The 15,191-nt window shown below is 41.4% G+C and overlaps 1 protein-coding gene across 3 annotated transcripts in view; it reads right to left on the reverse strand.

Annotated features, from left to right (window-relative positions):
• The window catches only part of afg1lb (AFG1 like ATPase b), a 30,294-nt gene extending 15,378 nt beyond the window's left edge, over positions 1-14,916 (reverse strand). For 2 of the 3 annotated variants that reach the window (XM_004568802.5, XM_024805203.2), the window contains exons 1-6: positions 14,780-14,916; positions 14,249-14,556; positions 8,774-8,837; positions 8,577-8,678; positions 8,196-8,323; positions 4,538-4,637 (exon numbers count right to left, since the gene is read on the reverse strand). In XM_004568802.5, coding sequence (XP_004568859.3) covers positions 4,538-4,637; positions 8,196-8,323; positions 8,577-8,678; positions 8,774-8,837; positions 14,249-14,556; positions 14,780-14,894 — 817 coding nt within the window. In that variant the 5' untranslated portion in view covers positions 14,895-14,916. The remainder of the gene's footprint in view (positions 1-4,537; positions 4,638-8,195; positions 8,324-8,576; positions 8,679-8,773; positions 8,838-14,248; positions 14,557-14,779) is intronic. The other variant, XM_024805204.2, reaches the window with a different exon arrangement.
• Positions 14,917-15,191: the final 275 nt, after the last annotated feature.

Genomic DNA, 15,191 nt, shown 5'->3' on the forward strand with positions numbered 1-15,191 from the left:
CTCTAAAATACTTTGGTATACAGAAGAGTTCATGACTGTTCCCAGATCATGTGGCTGCAAAATACCCTTCTCCTGCCGTGCTTGACAGTTGTTATGAGGTGTTTGTGCTGGTATGTTGTGTTTGGACTTCATAAAATGTGCTGTGCAATATGGTCAAGCATTTCCACTATGGTCAAGTCTCTCCAAAGGACTTTTTCTAGAAGTCTTGTGGTTTGTGCAACTCTGGAAACAAAAGCTGTGCTGCCATGCTCTTTTCTTCAGGTAACCCTTCCAAACAAGTCATACTTGTTCAGTTTTTTTCTAACTGTACTCTCCTGGACTTCAACATTTAACATGCTAACCTGTAGAGTCTGAGATATGGAGCTTGCAGTTTTTCTGAGGTATGCGCAGTTTGAAGAATCTTCCTTAGTGTAGAATAATAAACTTCAAATTGTTTGGAAATGGCTTTATAATTCTTCCCACAGTAAAGGGCAGCAACAGCAATTGCTTCTTTAAGATCACTGCTGATATCTTTCTTTCTGCACTGTATTAACACACACCTGAATGCTCCATACTAGCAAACTGCCAAAACTCTGGCAGACGCTCACTTTGGCAGATGCTCACACTGATGATCAGTTAATCAACTACATTTGATTAGTAGCACCTGGCCGCTAGTTACCCTACCCTAATTCCTGTAGAAACAGTACAGATGTTCTTAATTTTTCACACAACCCTTCTAAAAGTTTGGCTTGACTTTTAAAAAATAAATGCCATATTTTTTGGACTATAAGGCGCCAGATTATGAGGTGTACTGTTGATGAACGGGTCTGTTTTCATACATAAGGTGCACCGGATTATAAGGTGCATTAAGTGACACAAAACAGACAGATAAGTCAAACTTTACTCAACTCATTCTTCTTGCTTCCTTCCCTTCCGTATCATTGATTCATTAATGTTGAATTCTCTGGCAGCTGCTCTATTCCCATGTTGTTGCAGCATATTAATGACTAACCTCGTATTGTGGATGGATTATCTCAGTTGTTCTCCTGACTGAAGTTTGGTCCATTTACAGCATCCTGCCATGCGATTGCATTTGTCCCTAACCATCGGGAATCCTCACGTTAACTTTTATCAAGTGGAAAAAAGTTAGCGTTCATCCTCCAGCCACTGTGTTTATGGTATGCTATCATAGCTGTGTTGCTAGGGATTAGTAGCACATCATTATATACCAGCTAGTCCAACTTCAGTAACCCTACAAAAGTCACTGCTGTTTAGTTTTCTGTCTTCATTTATGTTGGAAGAGATAGCAGAGCTGTATGTTTGAATTTTTTAGAAATCTCTCAGTCAGAACATGCTATGTATGTTTAGGTGAAAACTAGTGCGCTAACTTCCTGCTAACCTCTAACTCTGTTAAATTTAATAAATTCTGTTTTCATGGATGCCTGGATGCTAAACTTAGTTGTTACACCTGGTAAAGGAGCAGCTGATCATTTTATTAAAGATGAAGGAATTTAGACAGTTTTGAACTCTCAGTCACGCTGCAGTGTTTGTTTGACTTTGGGACCTGAATTCTATGATGTGCTTTGTTAGTCTGTTTCTCAGCACTGACCCGAACAAACAAACAGAAACTTAAAATGACTACGGCCAAAATGCAAACACTGAGGCTTCAAAATATGGAACCTAAAACCATTAGTCCATTTTTGTAATCTTCTTCTTCTTTCGATCTCTATAGCGGATCCCCTGCCTCCATCTCACCCTATTCCTAGCATCATATGCGCGCCTTCACTCCTGAAGCTCCATATTTAATGCCCTTTGTCAAGTGTAAAGTAAATTCCCATATACTTTACACTTGTATATGGGAATAGATCATTTGTTTTTCTGGTGTTCTATTGCTAGCTTTGTACACACTATAAGTGTAACATAATAAGAGGCACTGAGTTGCATTTGCTGTTACTTCAAGTTGCTGAAGTCTAGTGAGTTAAGCTACTGCTAAGCTAGCGTATGTAGACTCAACAGTGTCAGCCCAGTCAACACAGAACAGGAAACAAAGTAGTGCGTCGGCAGGTGACAAGGCGATCGTGGCTCAAGAGTTGGGAGTTCGCCTTGTAATTGGAAGGTTGCCGGTTCGAGCCCCACCTTGGACAGTCTCAGTCGTTGTGTCCTTGGGCAAGACACTTCACCCGTTGCCTACTGGTGGTGGTCAGAGGGTTCGGCAGCCTCGCCTCTGTCAGTGCGCCCCAGGGCGGCTGTGGCTACAATGTAGCTTGCCATCACCGGTGTGTGAATGGGTGGATGACTGGATATGTAAAGCGCTTTGGGGTCCTTAGGAACTAGTAAAGCGCTATAAAAATACAGGCCATTTACCATTTACAAGGCCAGAGCAGCACTGCTAATGAGTGAGGAGACATGTGCCACTGCACACTTTACTGGAACTGGATTAATACATAATTCAATAGAGCCTAATAATTAAAAACATTTGCGATCAGTGGAATTAAATGGGCTAATGTAAACTGCATGCTATCAACTATAATGCCCCCCAATCTAAAAAAAAAAAAAAAGACACCATTTATCCCTCCATCCCTCTTCAGCTGCATTAAACCCCCATCAAACAACAAAACACTGAACGTTCTAGCACAAACCTATCTCTGAATTCCCCCTCCAAGCATGTCTAGGGCTTTTTGATACTAGCATCTCCACATCAATAAACACAGAAAATGCATGCCTTTCATGTCTAGTTGTCTCCTATGGCTTTTAGAGTTCCATTAACCATGTAATTAATACCAAGTAGCCTCTCTATCAAGTTTCCCTGGTTTGGGGCTTTGTTCTTAATAGCTAGTAAATATCAGAGACGCGCATCTTTGTCTATGAGAGCCACCTTGTTGCCATTCACTCCGTACCCACTCAAGGCTTTGAGACATCGACATTACATGTACCCAAAGACGATGAAGATCTTAGATAGCACATCATGCATTTATCTCCACGTTGATCACTTGCTAATTCCTTCTCCATCCTTGCTCTGCGGGCAGTAAATGCAACATCAAAGCCTGTTAAAAGATGGCGTCATGTCTAGGCGGGAGAGGTGAGGTGTTTTTTTGGTCAATTGCCGTAAACAGGACGCAGCTGGTTCAATTCTTGCAGGAGAAAAGTATTTTGAAGACAATTGTGGTCAAAATAAAGTAATCTATGGTTGTAAGTACCCTCACTGGCAACTTTAGGTACACCTATTCAACCTTTTGTTAATGCAGATTTGTTAATTATTCAATCACAGGGAAGAAACTCAGGCGTATAGAGGCATATAGAGTCTAATCGACCTGCTGAAGTTCAAACATTAGATGCATCAGAAAGGGGAAGGAAAGTGATTTTGAGTTTCGTATGGTGAATATTTCAGGAACTGCTGATTTTCTGATGGTTTGCCTGCACAGAGTGAAACAGAGTGAGCACCATTTCTGCAGTTCAAAATGTCTTGTTAATGTCGGAGATCAGAGAAGAGCAGAACTAATAGCAAAACCTGTTGTTACAACCAAGGTATGCAGAAGGGCATCTCTGAATGTACATCATATCAAACCTTGAAGTAGGTAGGGTATACAGGAAACTGAAGCTTGAATTTGCACAGACTCACCAAAATTGGTCTGAGTCTCAATTTCTGCCGCAACATTTCAATAGTAAACAAGATGAAATGGCTCCATCCGGTGCTTTATCAATAGTTTAGGCTGCTGCTGGTGATGTAATGGTGTGGGGGATATTAGCTTTGTATCAGCTCAGCATAACTTTACTGCTACAGCCTGTCTGAATCTTGTTGCTGATCACGTCCATCTCTTTATGAACGCAGTGTATCATCTTCTCATGGCTGATTCCAGCAGGTTAATGCGCCATATCACAAACCGCAGATCATCTCAAACTGTTTTCTTGGACAATAAATTAAGGTTATTGTATTCAAATGGCCTCCACAGTCATCAGATCTCAGTCCAATAGAGCACCAATAGAGTTGCATCACAGATGTGCAGCTGATAAATCTGCATCAACTGCATGATGCAATCATGTTAACGTGGTGAATCTGTGCCACAAAGAATTAAAACAGCCCTGAAAGGAAAAGGGTGTCCAACCCAGTGCTAGAGTGGTTTACCTAATGAAATATCAGTTGAGTGTATATTAGCTTTTCACTGGCACTGTCAGATTATAAATGGAGCTAAATTTCCCCAAATTAACAGTTTTCAGACTCATGAAGATGACAAAGCTTGAAACTACATGTTTGGAAGCTGCAATGAAAGACATCAAATTTCTTCTATTTTGAGATTTCATTATTATCTCCCACTTCAATATCTATATTACTGACAATTTGTAGTCGCAACCATCTATCTTGATGTTGACAGTGTTTTCTGCTGAGACGCTAAAATTACAGCTGACTCTCTTGGTTTTTAACTCATTGCTTTAAATAAAATTTTAAGAAAAGAAGTAGAATGGGAAGACATGCACAAGATATATTATTATTGCTACAGACTACAACAATATAATTAATAAGGAATAGCTAAAACGTGCATAAAATGTTTGCTGGTCATACCATCAGGGGGTCTGTTGGAGGTAGCCACCACCACCACTCCAGTTTTAAACAGCGTCTCAAACAGCTGCTTCAGGATCATGGCGTCGGCAATGTCCGCCACCTGATTGAAGAGAGCCAGAGAAGTCGAGGAGCATCTCATATTATTCCTTTCTTGCCACACCTGTGTGTGTGCACGAGTGTGTTTGAGGTCACAACATGCCATCATCACTCCATGTTGATCAGTGTCATTCAGGTGTGCTCATTCAGTCCTTTTTGTGTGGTCATTGCCACCCAAACTTACGTGTATACACATGGATGCAAACACACACTCAGGCACTTAAATTTACTGCAAATGGTCAAGAACTGGCCTTCCGTTGAGTGGAGTAGCTGAGGCGAAGAAAAAGACCTGAGCTAATCAACGAAGCCGAAAAACAAGAGGAATGAAAGAATAATAAAAAGAAAGCAATGCGAGGCAGGACTGGGGTCATGACGGCAGACAAAGCTTCTATCAAAGCATGTCCACATAAAGGCATATTAAAGTGCATGTGTGTTGTATGTACTAGACACAAGGCTATACGGTGTGACAATACATAAATCCAATTCAACTGTCTGCTGCCTTTTTCATCTACATCATTTCCATGAGTCCACAATGAACAAAGGTCGATGACAACACTGAAGCAAGGACGTTTATGAGTCGCTAGCTGTTAAATGAAGAGCTCTGACCTTTCTATTACTAATCCAGTGCTCTCACTTTTGTTCTTATTCTCTCGTCTGCGTCTCTCTCTCTCGAACCTATGTTGTTCTTTTGAACACCTATAAAGGGAGAAATGTTACCCTGTGATTGGCGGTTGTCAAAGCGACATTTATTTAACGTGATGCTCGACCGATGAAAGTTGGGCACAAAGGATTTCCAACCTCTCTGGTAACTTAAAGTTGTCGGTCTCATGTCAACAGTAATTTATATCCTGTTAAATGACAATGTTTCCTCCCAAGAAGATGTAAAAATGCACAAACAGAAATCCATTGTGAGAAAACCGCCTCACTGTAATGCCAAATTCTTGACCCTTAAAGTACTTTTCTTGTTTAAAAACCCTAAAAGAAAATGTCTTGAATAAAAGAAAGACTTTGCAGTCATGCATCTGTCCCGCCCTCTCCTCTTATTCCCTCTTACCTACTTTCCTGTATATAACAGGCACTTCTGATGGCCATACCCACAGCATATGCTTCCTTTCAGACTCTGGAGAGTCTTCTGCTTTTTGCATATTAGCCCCACTGCCCTTGCCAATACTTGATTAACATTTGTGTTAAAGCCTTGATTTTGCTAAGGAGAGGTGGCTAAGGGCATCAAATTAGCGTGTGTGTGTGACTGTGTGTGCGTGTAATGAGAATCAACAGAAAGCCAAGGCTCAGTGTCTCTCTGAAGGGGCCCCCATTTCCTGCGACCACAGGATTTTATTTTCATTTCAAAAGAATCATTTAAAAATGACCTTTTATACAACATGGATTTGTTTATTCATGTGCCCTCCACACGGGCATAGTATGAGGGGCAATATTGATTGCTGAATGACTAGGGGAAGAGGGAAAGAGAATGGGTACCCACAGGATGAGAAAGGTGGAGGGGGACTGATGTAGCACTTGTGGAGCACAAAAAAATAATGGTGCAATCTCTGTCAGCCATTGCCGATATTTAAATGAGCATCCAATTACTCAAGCGGCTGTCAGTTTACAGCGAGGCACACGGGTGCCAAATTAAACCTCTTTTGATGTTACACCTCTTTATGTACACAACCTATGAGCAATTTCACAGAGGCTACACAGTGACTGAGGCCCTGAGACAATGATGCTCGAGCGTTTTCTTCTCACTCTTTCACGTTCTTTCTCACTCTCTACCCATCTTTCCATCTTGGACCTCTCAATGGCGAGTATTCATTAGAGGAGCCGGGTAGGGGTCGCAAAAGGAAGGAGGGGAGGAGAGCTGGGGGGGGGGGGGCTACAAATTACTGATAATGGCATGGCGCTAATGAAGAGAATGGAAAAATGTCATTAGCATTTAAGAGGATAAGATCCATCTGACCCGCCGCCGCCAGTCGCTTTCTAGCTCCACTCACTTAAGGAAGCAGGAGAGTGCGACTGATACCCAGAGCTTCATTTGCATGGCTGAGTGGTGGAGGATGCTGATTGGTATAGCCCCTCACACCCCCCACACCCCAAACCCCCAACTCTCCCAACCTCGCAACCTCTTATTTATGCATCACAAACAACGCGCACATGTCTACTTGTTTCCCCCGCCATTCACCGGTAGCAACAGTCGACAAGCGAAAACAGCAAAGCTGGCGACAGCAAACAAAACAAATCAATGAGAATGCACAAACAGCGCCGCGGTTTAAAATGTGAAAGACGGCCAGATGAAAGGAGCGGCTCTTGATCCACGCAGATGCACGGAGAGTGATTAGAGGGAGCAACTGCACCTTCTGTGACCTCTGACCTGCTGGCATTAACTGTAATGATATCAGTAAAAGGAGCAACATTGTGCTGCTAACAGATGTGTTTGGCTGGCTATTGATGAATGCAGAAACACGTGTTTTTCTTCACTACAGTGAATGACTAACAATCTCACAGAGAGTAGACAGCCTCAGTAGTGGTTCTCACCTCTAATGGTGAGAACTTTGTGCATCACTAATGACTCAAGGGGGTCCTTTAGTTGTGTACAGTGTGGCTGTAATGGTTTGAGAGCAAACTATTGTGAGATTAAACAATGTACCTTTATCTGTCCTAGTAAACTATAACTAAACACACTAAAGAGAGAAAATACAACTGGAAGTCATTTTGCAATTGTGCTATATTTAAAAGAGGCCACTAGGTGTCCCCAGTCCTGTTTTTTATTTGGATTAGAAGCACGCAGTTGTTCACAGGAGAACTCTGAACTTAAAATACAGAGAATGCAACGTTGAACAAGTTTTTTCTAGTTCCTTATCTTGACAGAAATAGAGGTCAACCTTGAAGCAATTGCTGCCAATTGCTGCCAACTGCAGGAAATAAACAGCAGTTTATCGCTTTGTTTTATTCTTTAAAGATTTTAAGATGTCTGATTTGTGAGTTTCTGCTGACCCCAGCATTCAGTTGGGTTGTTGTACAATAAAGCAACACTTTGGTAAAAGCCAACTAGTCAGATTCACTCTAAACAATGTGAAATATTAGGGAATAAAACTTGAAAACTTCATAAACTCCCAGTTATTTCTTTTCTCTTTGTGACCTCTTTTAAAACTAGGAAAAAGCACGCAGATATTATTTATGAAACATCCAGCCTGACTTGACAGACACGTATCCCCGTTTTATATTAATAGCACATGTAAACAATAGCATGGCAAAAATATAGAAAATTTAACTAGCACTATATTTATCAGTGAATATATAAAGCACATGGCTTTCAATTAATGTGTGAAAACCCCTAGTTCGACACCAGGAGGAGGCACAAATCACTGGCGAGGCATCCAGGACAAAAATATATCCACATCAGACATACTGAGCCATCCGCTGTGGTGCTCGTTCGCGAATAAGGGAGCAGCTTTAGTCAGTATATAAGTGCAATAGTTACAAATATCAAAACACGTAACAGTATTTAAAATTCTCATTGTGTAATGTTCCGCTTTACAACAGTCCCTGTGACATGGTTGCTCACCTGAAACTCGTCAAAACACAAGAGGCAGGTCTCACTACTGATCTCCATGGCAACCGGTGATATGGGGTCATAGGTGAACATTTTCCCTAACCTCCGTTTTGGCAGGCTTTGTTTCCTCCGATGGATCCCTTTAAAGCAGCACACAAACGTCAGGCACATCTTAAAGCACACCTGCGACGGCAACCCAAACCCACTGACAGTGCTGAATAAAGCAGTAATTTCACCTGTGTGCATAATGGTAGACAATTAGCAGGACGGCTTCAGGACAAATAGAGGGATAAATATAGGATCTCCGGTGCACGGGGAGTCGGAAAACTTCTACAAAGTCATGCAAGGAAACATTGGGCTGTTAGAGCCGAGGAATGGGAGGATGCTACTAACTTTTGTGGATGTCCAACATGAAGCCGTTGAAGTGGACTCGCTTTTTGCGACTGTTCTTCACATGGGAGTAAAACAGATCCATAAGCATGGTCTTCCCTGTGCCTGAAAAGGTGGGAAAACCAAACCAAAGTTATTATGATAACCACAGAGATGTTAGTTTGTATAATGATAGGAGCTTTTTCTGTATCCAAGCTCACCAACATCTCCATATATATAGAAGCCTTTGGGTGGTGGTGCTGGTGGTGGTGGAATGGGTTTCTCCTTTGGGACAAAATATTAAAATTAAGATGATTGTAGTGCGTTTTTTTGCTTTTTTACATGAATCTCAACCAACATAATCGCTGAAATTTATTCACAGTGATTATTTCCACTCTATAGCTAATGACTTAAATAAACTTCTTCATATTGATTCCAATAAATGTCTGAAACATCATCTAATAAACAAAGTATGCTAAGGCATTAAGCCACCACTACAGTGTGAGGTTTCACAATCTCCAGACTAGCCCACTGCAGGGGAGGAAGACAAAGGGGATCTAATCAACAAGACAAGCCAGGGTTCCCACGAAAGAAAAGCATCATCAGAGGAACAATGGAGGGATTTGTCAGACAAAACGGAGAGGACTGGATGAGGCTCCATACGAGATGGAGTGGACTTGTCTGTGCAGCCTGTTTAGCGCTGCTAATTGTGATACGGTACTGTTGCATTGAGGTGCTGCTGGAAGTCATTGTGCTGCCTGCCTCCTATTATCAAAAGATCCTTGCTTCAAAAAAAAAAAAAAAAATCTTCTGTGTGGAAGCTGAGAATATCGAGTAAAGCCAAAAAGGACCCAAGCCATGTGAACGAATGTGCCGTCAGCTTAATCATCTGTAATAACAATGTGAAGAATATCTATGGGTGGCCAAATTATGGATCTTTTTATCGCCTTTAAAAAAACCTCTGTTGTTCAGGATCGTCCATCTCTGTAACCGGGCAACACCAAATAGCTTTGGAATTAATCATTCACTAAACAAAAAAAGTACTGGTCTCTTTAAATTTAATTTAGTTAGAGGATGGTACTCGGTGTCCACCGAACTCAGTGTCCATGCACAAGGGGCACTTGACTCTGGTAAAATGTGGACAATGGCAGTTTGAAATCCAAATTAAAAAACAAGCTTGCTATCCAACCTCTCTCTCTCTCTCTCTCTCTCTCTCTCTGTCTATTCCCGCTCCACCCCTCTCTACTTTTTACCCACCCCTCCATCCACTGCCTGTCCTGGGCTGGATGTGAAGTACTGGAAGAGCCTTTCCTGTTTGCTCTGGCATAACAGTGTGTGACTTCTCCCTGACTTCCCAAGCTGCCCTGTAGCATGGCGGGGTAATTGTCAGTGGCTGGAAACCATTCTGCTACGGCAGAGTGGCGAAGGACAAGACCGTCCCTCAGCCACTCTGTCTAACTGAGCTCTGTGGCCTCGTCTCACCTCATGCTGCAGGATATAGACTGGCACATGAGTGGAAAGTTCACATGCAGGACATGGTCATTTTGGCTTTAGGAAGAACTTCTTTTGACCACTGCCAAAAATGACTTGCAGAGGCATGGTCGGCTAAGATCGTCAGAGCCCGAGTCAAGTTTAACTCACACAACTGTCCTGCTGGAGGCCTACCATGTGCAGGAGGACTCCATGATGCAGGTCTGTCTTGAAGAGGGTGGATCCCACTGAACAATGGCCCATTGTCAGCCAACCATCCGCAAAACCACGCCACATTGGGTCAATATTAAGTCAAGTGTACTCTCCTCACAGACTTGATCAGTTAGTGAGGACAATGGCGGCACTTTCACAGAGAGAACAGACACCAAAAGGACAGTGGTATGACCTGATTCAAACTGGAATAATTGCATAAGTACTCCAGTCAGTGTGTGTGTGTGTGTGTGTGTGTGTGTGTGTGTGTGTGTGTGTGTGTGTGTGTGTGTGTGTGTGTGTGTGTGTGTGACAGACAGAGCAAGAAGTAAGGTGCAAAAGGAGAGGGGTGGGTGTGAGGGTGGTTGGTGGTGGTGGTGTTGATAGCCTACCACCAAAGTATTTGTCAGAGTCCCAAATCAAAAGCAAAAAGGACAAGAATGGCTGAGACAATGGGGATCCCCTCATTACTGCCCGGGGACGGTGAGAGAGTGAGAGGGGTGCCGGGACGGGCCCAGCGGGAGGTCCTCCCTGCTGCCTTCCAAAATCTGTGCCTAACTCTGTGTGTCTGTGCCAGCCAACCAACAAAAAAACTCCCACCACCAAATAGTAGACAGTCAGCTCCCCTGACCTAAAAACAACAACAGCCCCCCTGCATTATGCCGTTCCAAAACTCACATGCACAATAAACTTCCCAGACCCCTACCCTCCCTTTGACCTGAGCCCCACGGCCACCATCGATGATACAACAGGAGAACAGGGAAGTCGACTCTGTGAAGTCCGTCCATATGTTAGATATCAGTGGTGCTTTTTAATCCAACGACAATCCGGATCCAGACATATCTATGCTGCCTTATGAATCCTAAACTGTTCCCCAAATAATGTCCAGCGTAATGCATCCTAATCCAAACGATGCAAATCCGATGCTTTCAGTTTTTGTAATTTTTATTTATTATGTAGGAATATTTTGAAGAAATAACACTGGTCTTGACCCTGAAAAGGAGTATAAATACCCTTCAAGACTGTCTCATTAGCTTTTTTCTCCGAGGCTTTCAACAGTATTGCATGGTCTTCATCGGTGAATGGAGTTTGTTCAATTGTCACTTGTCAGTCTGTTGCCATGCAACAGACTGACAAGCTTTTTTTTTTTTAATTTTTTTATAACAGCTACTGAGCAGGTATATTTTAATAGTGTAACAAACTACCTTCCCTGATGATGAAGACTGTGTGAGATGTGGTTGAAAGCGCTGGAAAAAACTTCAAAGTGAACCTCGAGTTTAGAGTGTTTTAAATGTTTGTCCGCATGGCTCATCCGTCTCTTCGCAGAAAATGAAACTTGTTTAAAATACAGTGAAACACTGAGTCGCTAGTTGCTTTAGGCCACAGTGATTAGACCTCTAGTGAAGTCTGTTGTTCTTACGTTTAACTCTGGTGCTCAAAAATGTCGACATGAGGTTGTTTAAAATTAATCAAGGGTTTGATGATGCACCTTTTGATAAAAACAAATATCATATTTCATGAGTACAATAAAATATATTATTACAGTTAAATGAACAATGCATTTTTTTTTAACTTTTTACATTCAATTACAATAAATTTGATTTATTTATATAGCACCAATTGACAACAACAGTTGCTTCAGGGCATTTTACACTGTAATGTAAAAACCCTACAATGTTTAAAACAAAGAAAAATCCCAACAGTCACATGACCCTTTATAAACAAGAACAGTGATAGTGAGAAGGAAAACTCCCTTTTAACAGGAAGAAATCTCTAGCAAAACCAGGTTTATGGAGGGGCAACCATCAGCAGAGAGAAGGATTTTAAATTTAATTCAGGCTTTAACAGGCAGCTAGTGAAGAGAAGCCAGTATAGGAGAAATATGCTCTCTCTTTCTCGCTCTTGTTTGTACTCTCACTGGAGCACTTTGGATCAACTGAAGGCTTTTTGGGAAACTTTTAGAACAACCTGATATTAATGAATTATAGTAGTCCAGCCTACAAGTGAGGAATCTGTGTTGCTCTGAGACAGGATGTTTCTAATTTTGAGGACATTGTGCAGAAGAAAGAAAGCAGTGCTAGATATTTTCCAAGGTAATGCCATGTAAAAGTGAAATATCTAAAATGAATTTCTAGTGAGACACTGTTTTTCTAAGATTTTTTAGGTCTGAGTACTGTGACCTTTTTTTGTCTGAATTCAGAGGTAGGGAATTAGAGGTCATCCAGGCCTTTATGCCAGTATGATATGCCCGTAGTTTAACCAGTTGATAAATACAAGGTAACTGAGATAAAATATTTTGTGACTGAAAGACAGAATTGTTTTTACACCGCCACTGTGTGTGTGTGTGTGTGTGTGTGTGTGTGTGTGTGTGTGTGTGTGTGTGTGTGTGTGTGTGTGTGTGTGTATTTCAAATCAAACAATCGAAATGTGATTGAAGTGCAGATTTTTAGCTTTAAATTCCAAAAACAGTTAATGCAAAGTTAATTACAACTATTTTTTTATACATAGTACCCTTTTTAGAGGTTCAAGATTAATTAGACAAAATAACGTGATGAAAATATTTTGCATCAATGCCTGAAGTCTAAAACCCATGAACATCACCAAATGCTGCGTTTCCTCCCTGAGATGATCTGCTAGGGCCTTTACTGCAGCGACCTCGAGTCTGTCTACATTCAGTTTTGTCTGCAGTAACTGAAAAAAGCTGGTTGAGATCAGATGAGTGACTTGGTCATTGAAGAGTATTGCATTTCCTTGCCTGGAGAAACTTGGACTGCTTTTGCAGGATGCTTTTGGGTCATTATCTGTTTGCACTGTGAAGCGCTGACCGATCAAGTTTTGCAGCATTTGCCTGAATCTGAACAGAGAGTATAGCCCATCACACTTCGCGATTAATCCTCCTACTTCTATTAGCATTTATGTCATCACAAGTGACTCAGTTCTACAGAGAACCATTTATGTCAATGCCAAAATACTTTTCTCATTGTCTCATTATTTTCATTCAAGTTCATCTTATTTTACCTAAATATTTGTTTTCAAAACTACGCAAGCTCTCTTTGGTTGAGGTGTACAGAAGCAAAACTACAAAAAAAAACGTATCTCTCAATCAAATGAAGAAAGAAGAAGATGACATTTACCAGTGTCATACACTTAACCATGTGTTACAACCAAGGTATGTAGAAGAGCGTCTCTAGACACACAACGTGTCCAACCTTGAAGCAGCTAAGACCACATCAAGTGCCATTCCTGTCTGCTCAGAACAGAAAACGGAAGCTATAATTCGCATGTGTTGACCAAGACTGGACAATAGAAGATTAGAAAAATGTTTCCTGGTCTGATGAGTCTTAATTCTTATTGCAACATTTCAATGGTAGGTTCAGAATTTCGTGTAAACAACATGAAAGCATGGCTCCATCCTGACTTGTATCAACAGTTCCAGCTGGTGGTAAAGGTGTGCGGGATATTATCTTCAGCCTTTTAGTACCAAATGAGCATTGTTTGAACACCTGAGCATTATTGTTCACCATGTCCATGTCTCTTTTATGACCACAGTGTAACCACTGCTTCTAATAAGATAACGCACCATGTCACATACCTCAAATTCTCTCACACTGGTTTGTTGAACATGGCAGTGATTTTGCTGTACTCAAAGAAAACCTTTGTGATGTGGTGGAAGAGGAGATTTGCATCATGGATTTAAAGCAACTGTGTGATACAATCATGTTAATATGGAAGAAAATCTCTGAGAAATGTTACCAACACCTTGTTTAATCTAGCCCATAATGCACTTCTGAAGGGGAAGGGGGGTATACCTAATAGAAGAGTGTATTATATTAGTAAGTATACATAGAGTGAAGAAAAAAAGTCCTGATTTTTGCAGTAACTGACTAGCTGTGGTATATATTGGGGATAAAAACGGGCAAGTTGTAGCTTCTCTGAAAAGCCAAACCTGCCTTATTCACTCCAACCATGGTCAGCACAACTTCTCTGTGATGATACATGAACAATCATGTCATTACCTTTTCAGTGAGCTCACTGCCTTTGTTTTCGCCTGCTCTGGTGCCACTGTGATGTTGGCTGCTGTCATCTTTTGAGTTTAGAATGTCTTGATTCAAGTAGATACTGTTACTGTAGCTCTTGAGGGTGTGCTGCAGCTGGGCCAGCTGCTGGAGAACCCGTCTCTGTTGGGCATCCCTCCTCAGGAAGCCACCCTGAACGAGGCTATCAAAGTGCACAAGAGTTTCACTGGAGCCACACGTGTCTGCTGCTGGAGGATCCGACGAGCAGGACGATGCAGATGAACAGCATGCCCTCCAACTACTGTAACCTTGAAGCATTACACCAGAACACGTCAGTGTTACATGCAAACATAAAATATGCCTCGATATAGTATAATCTAGATGTTATAATATGATTCCAGTAAAGCTGTATTAAAACATGTCGTAGCAATAAATGTGTAGTTGTAGCACACGGAATTTAGATAGAGGAAATACAGTCTGAAACATTTCCCGGACGGGTTAGACTCTGCACGTTGGCGCAGAGTCGCCTACCTTTTCCAGAGAAACTGCTCGACAAACAACAAATCTGACGTGAAATCAAAGGAGAGTCTTTGAGGAAAAACTTCAGTGAGCGACTGACAGCGGCAGCAGCCGTGTAAGTCGCCATGATGTTTCAAAACGCTAAAACTTTATTGAGCGTTTCGCAATAGCACGACGAAGGGGCGTTTAGAATACTTCAAATTTAAATAAATGTCACGAATGTATCTCAAATCTATAGTATCTATACACATAAACCTATAAGATTTTGCGTCAAAGGAACAATATAATTATACATTTTTATAAAATTTATAGTTTGTATTCTGTATTATGTCGATTTTCTTTCTCCGTTTTTGACTATAAACTGTTATTGATTGCCAATTATTATGACTAACCCTGTGAACTAGGTCTTTCAAGGAGAATAATA

This window comes from Maylandia zebra, linkage group LG15 (genome assembly GCF_041146795.1).
Source record: "Maylandia zebra isolate NMK-2024a linkage group LG15, Mzebra_GT3a, whole genome shotgun sequence".
Lineage (NCBI taxonomy): Eukaryota > Metazoa > Chordata > Actinopteri > Cichliformes > Cichlidae > Maylandia > Maylandia zebra.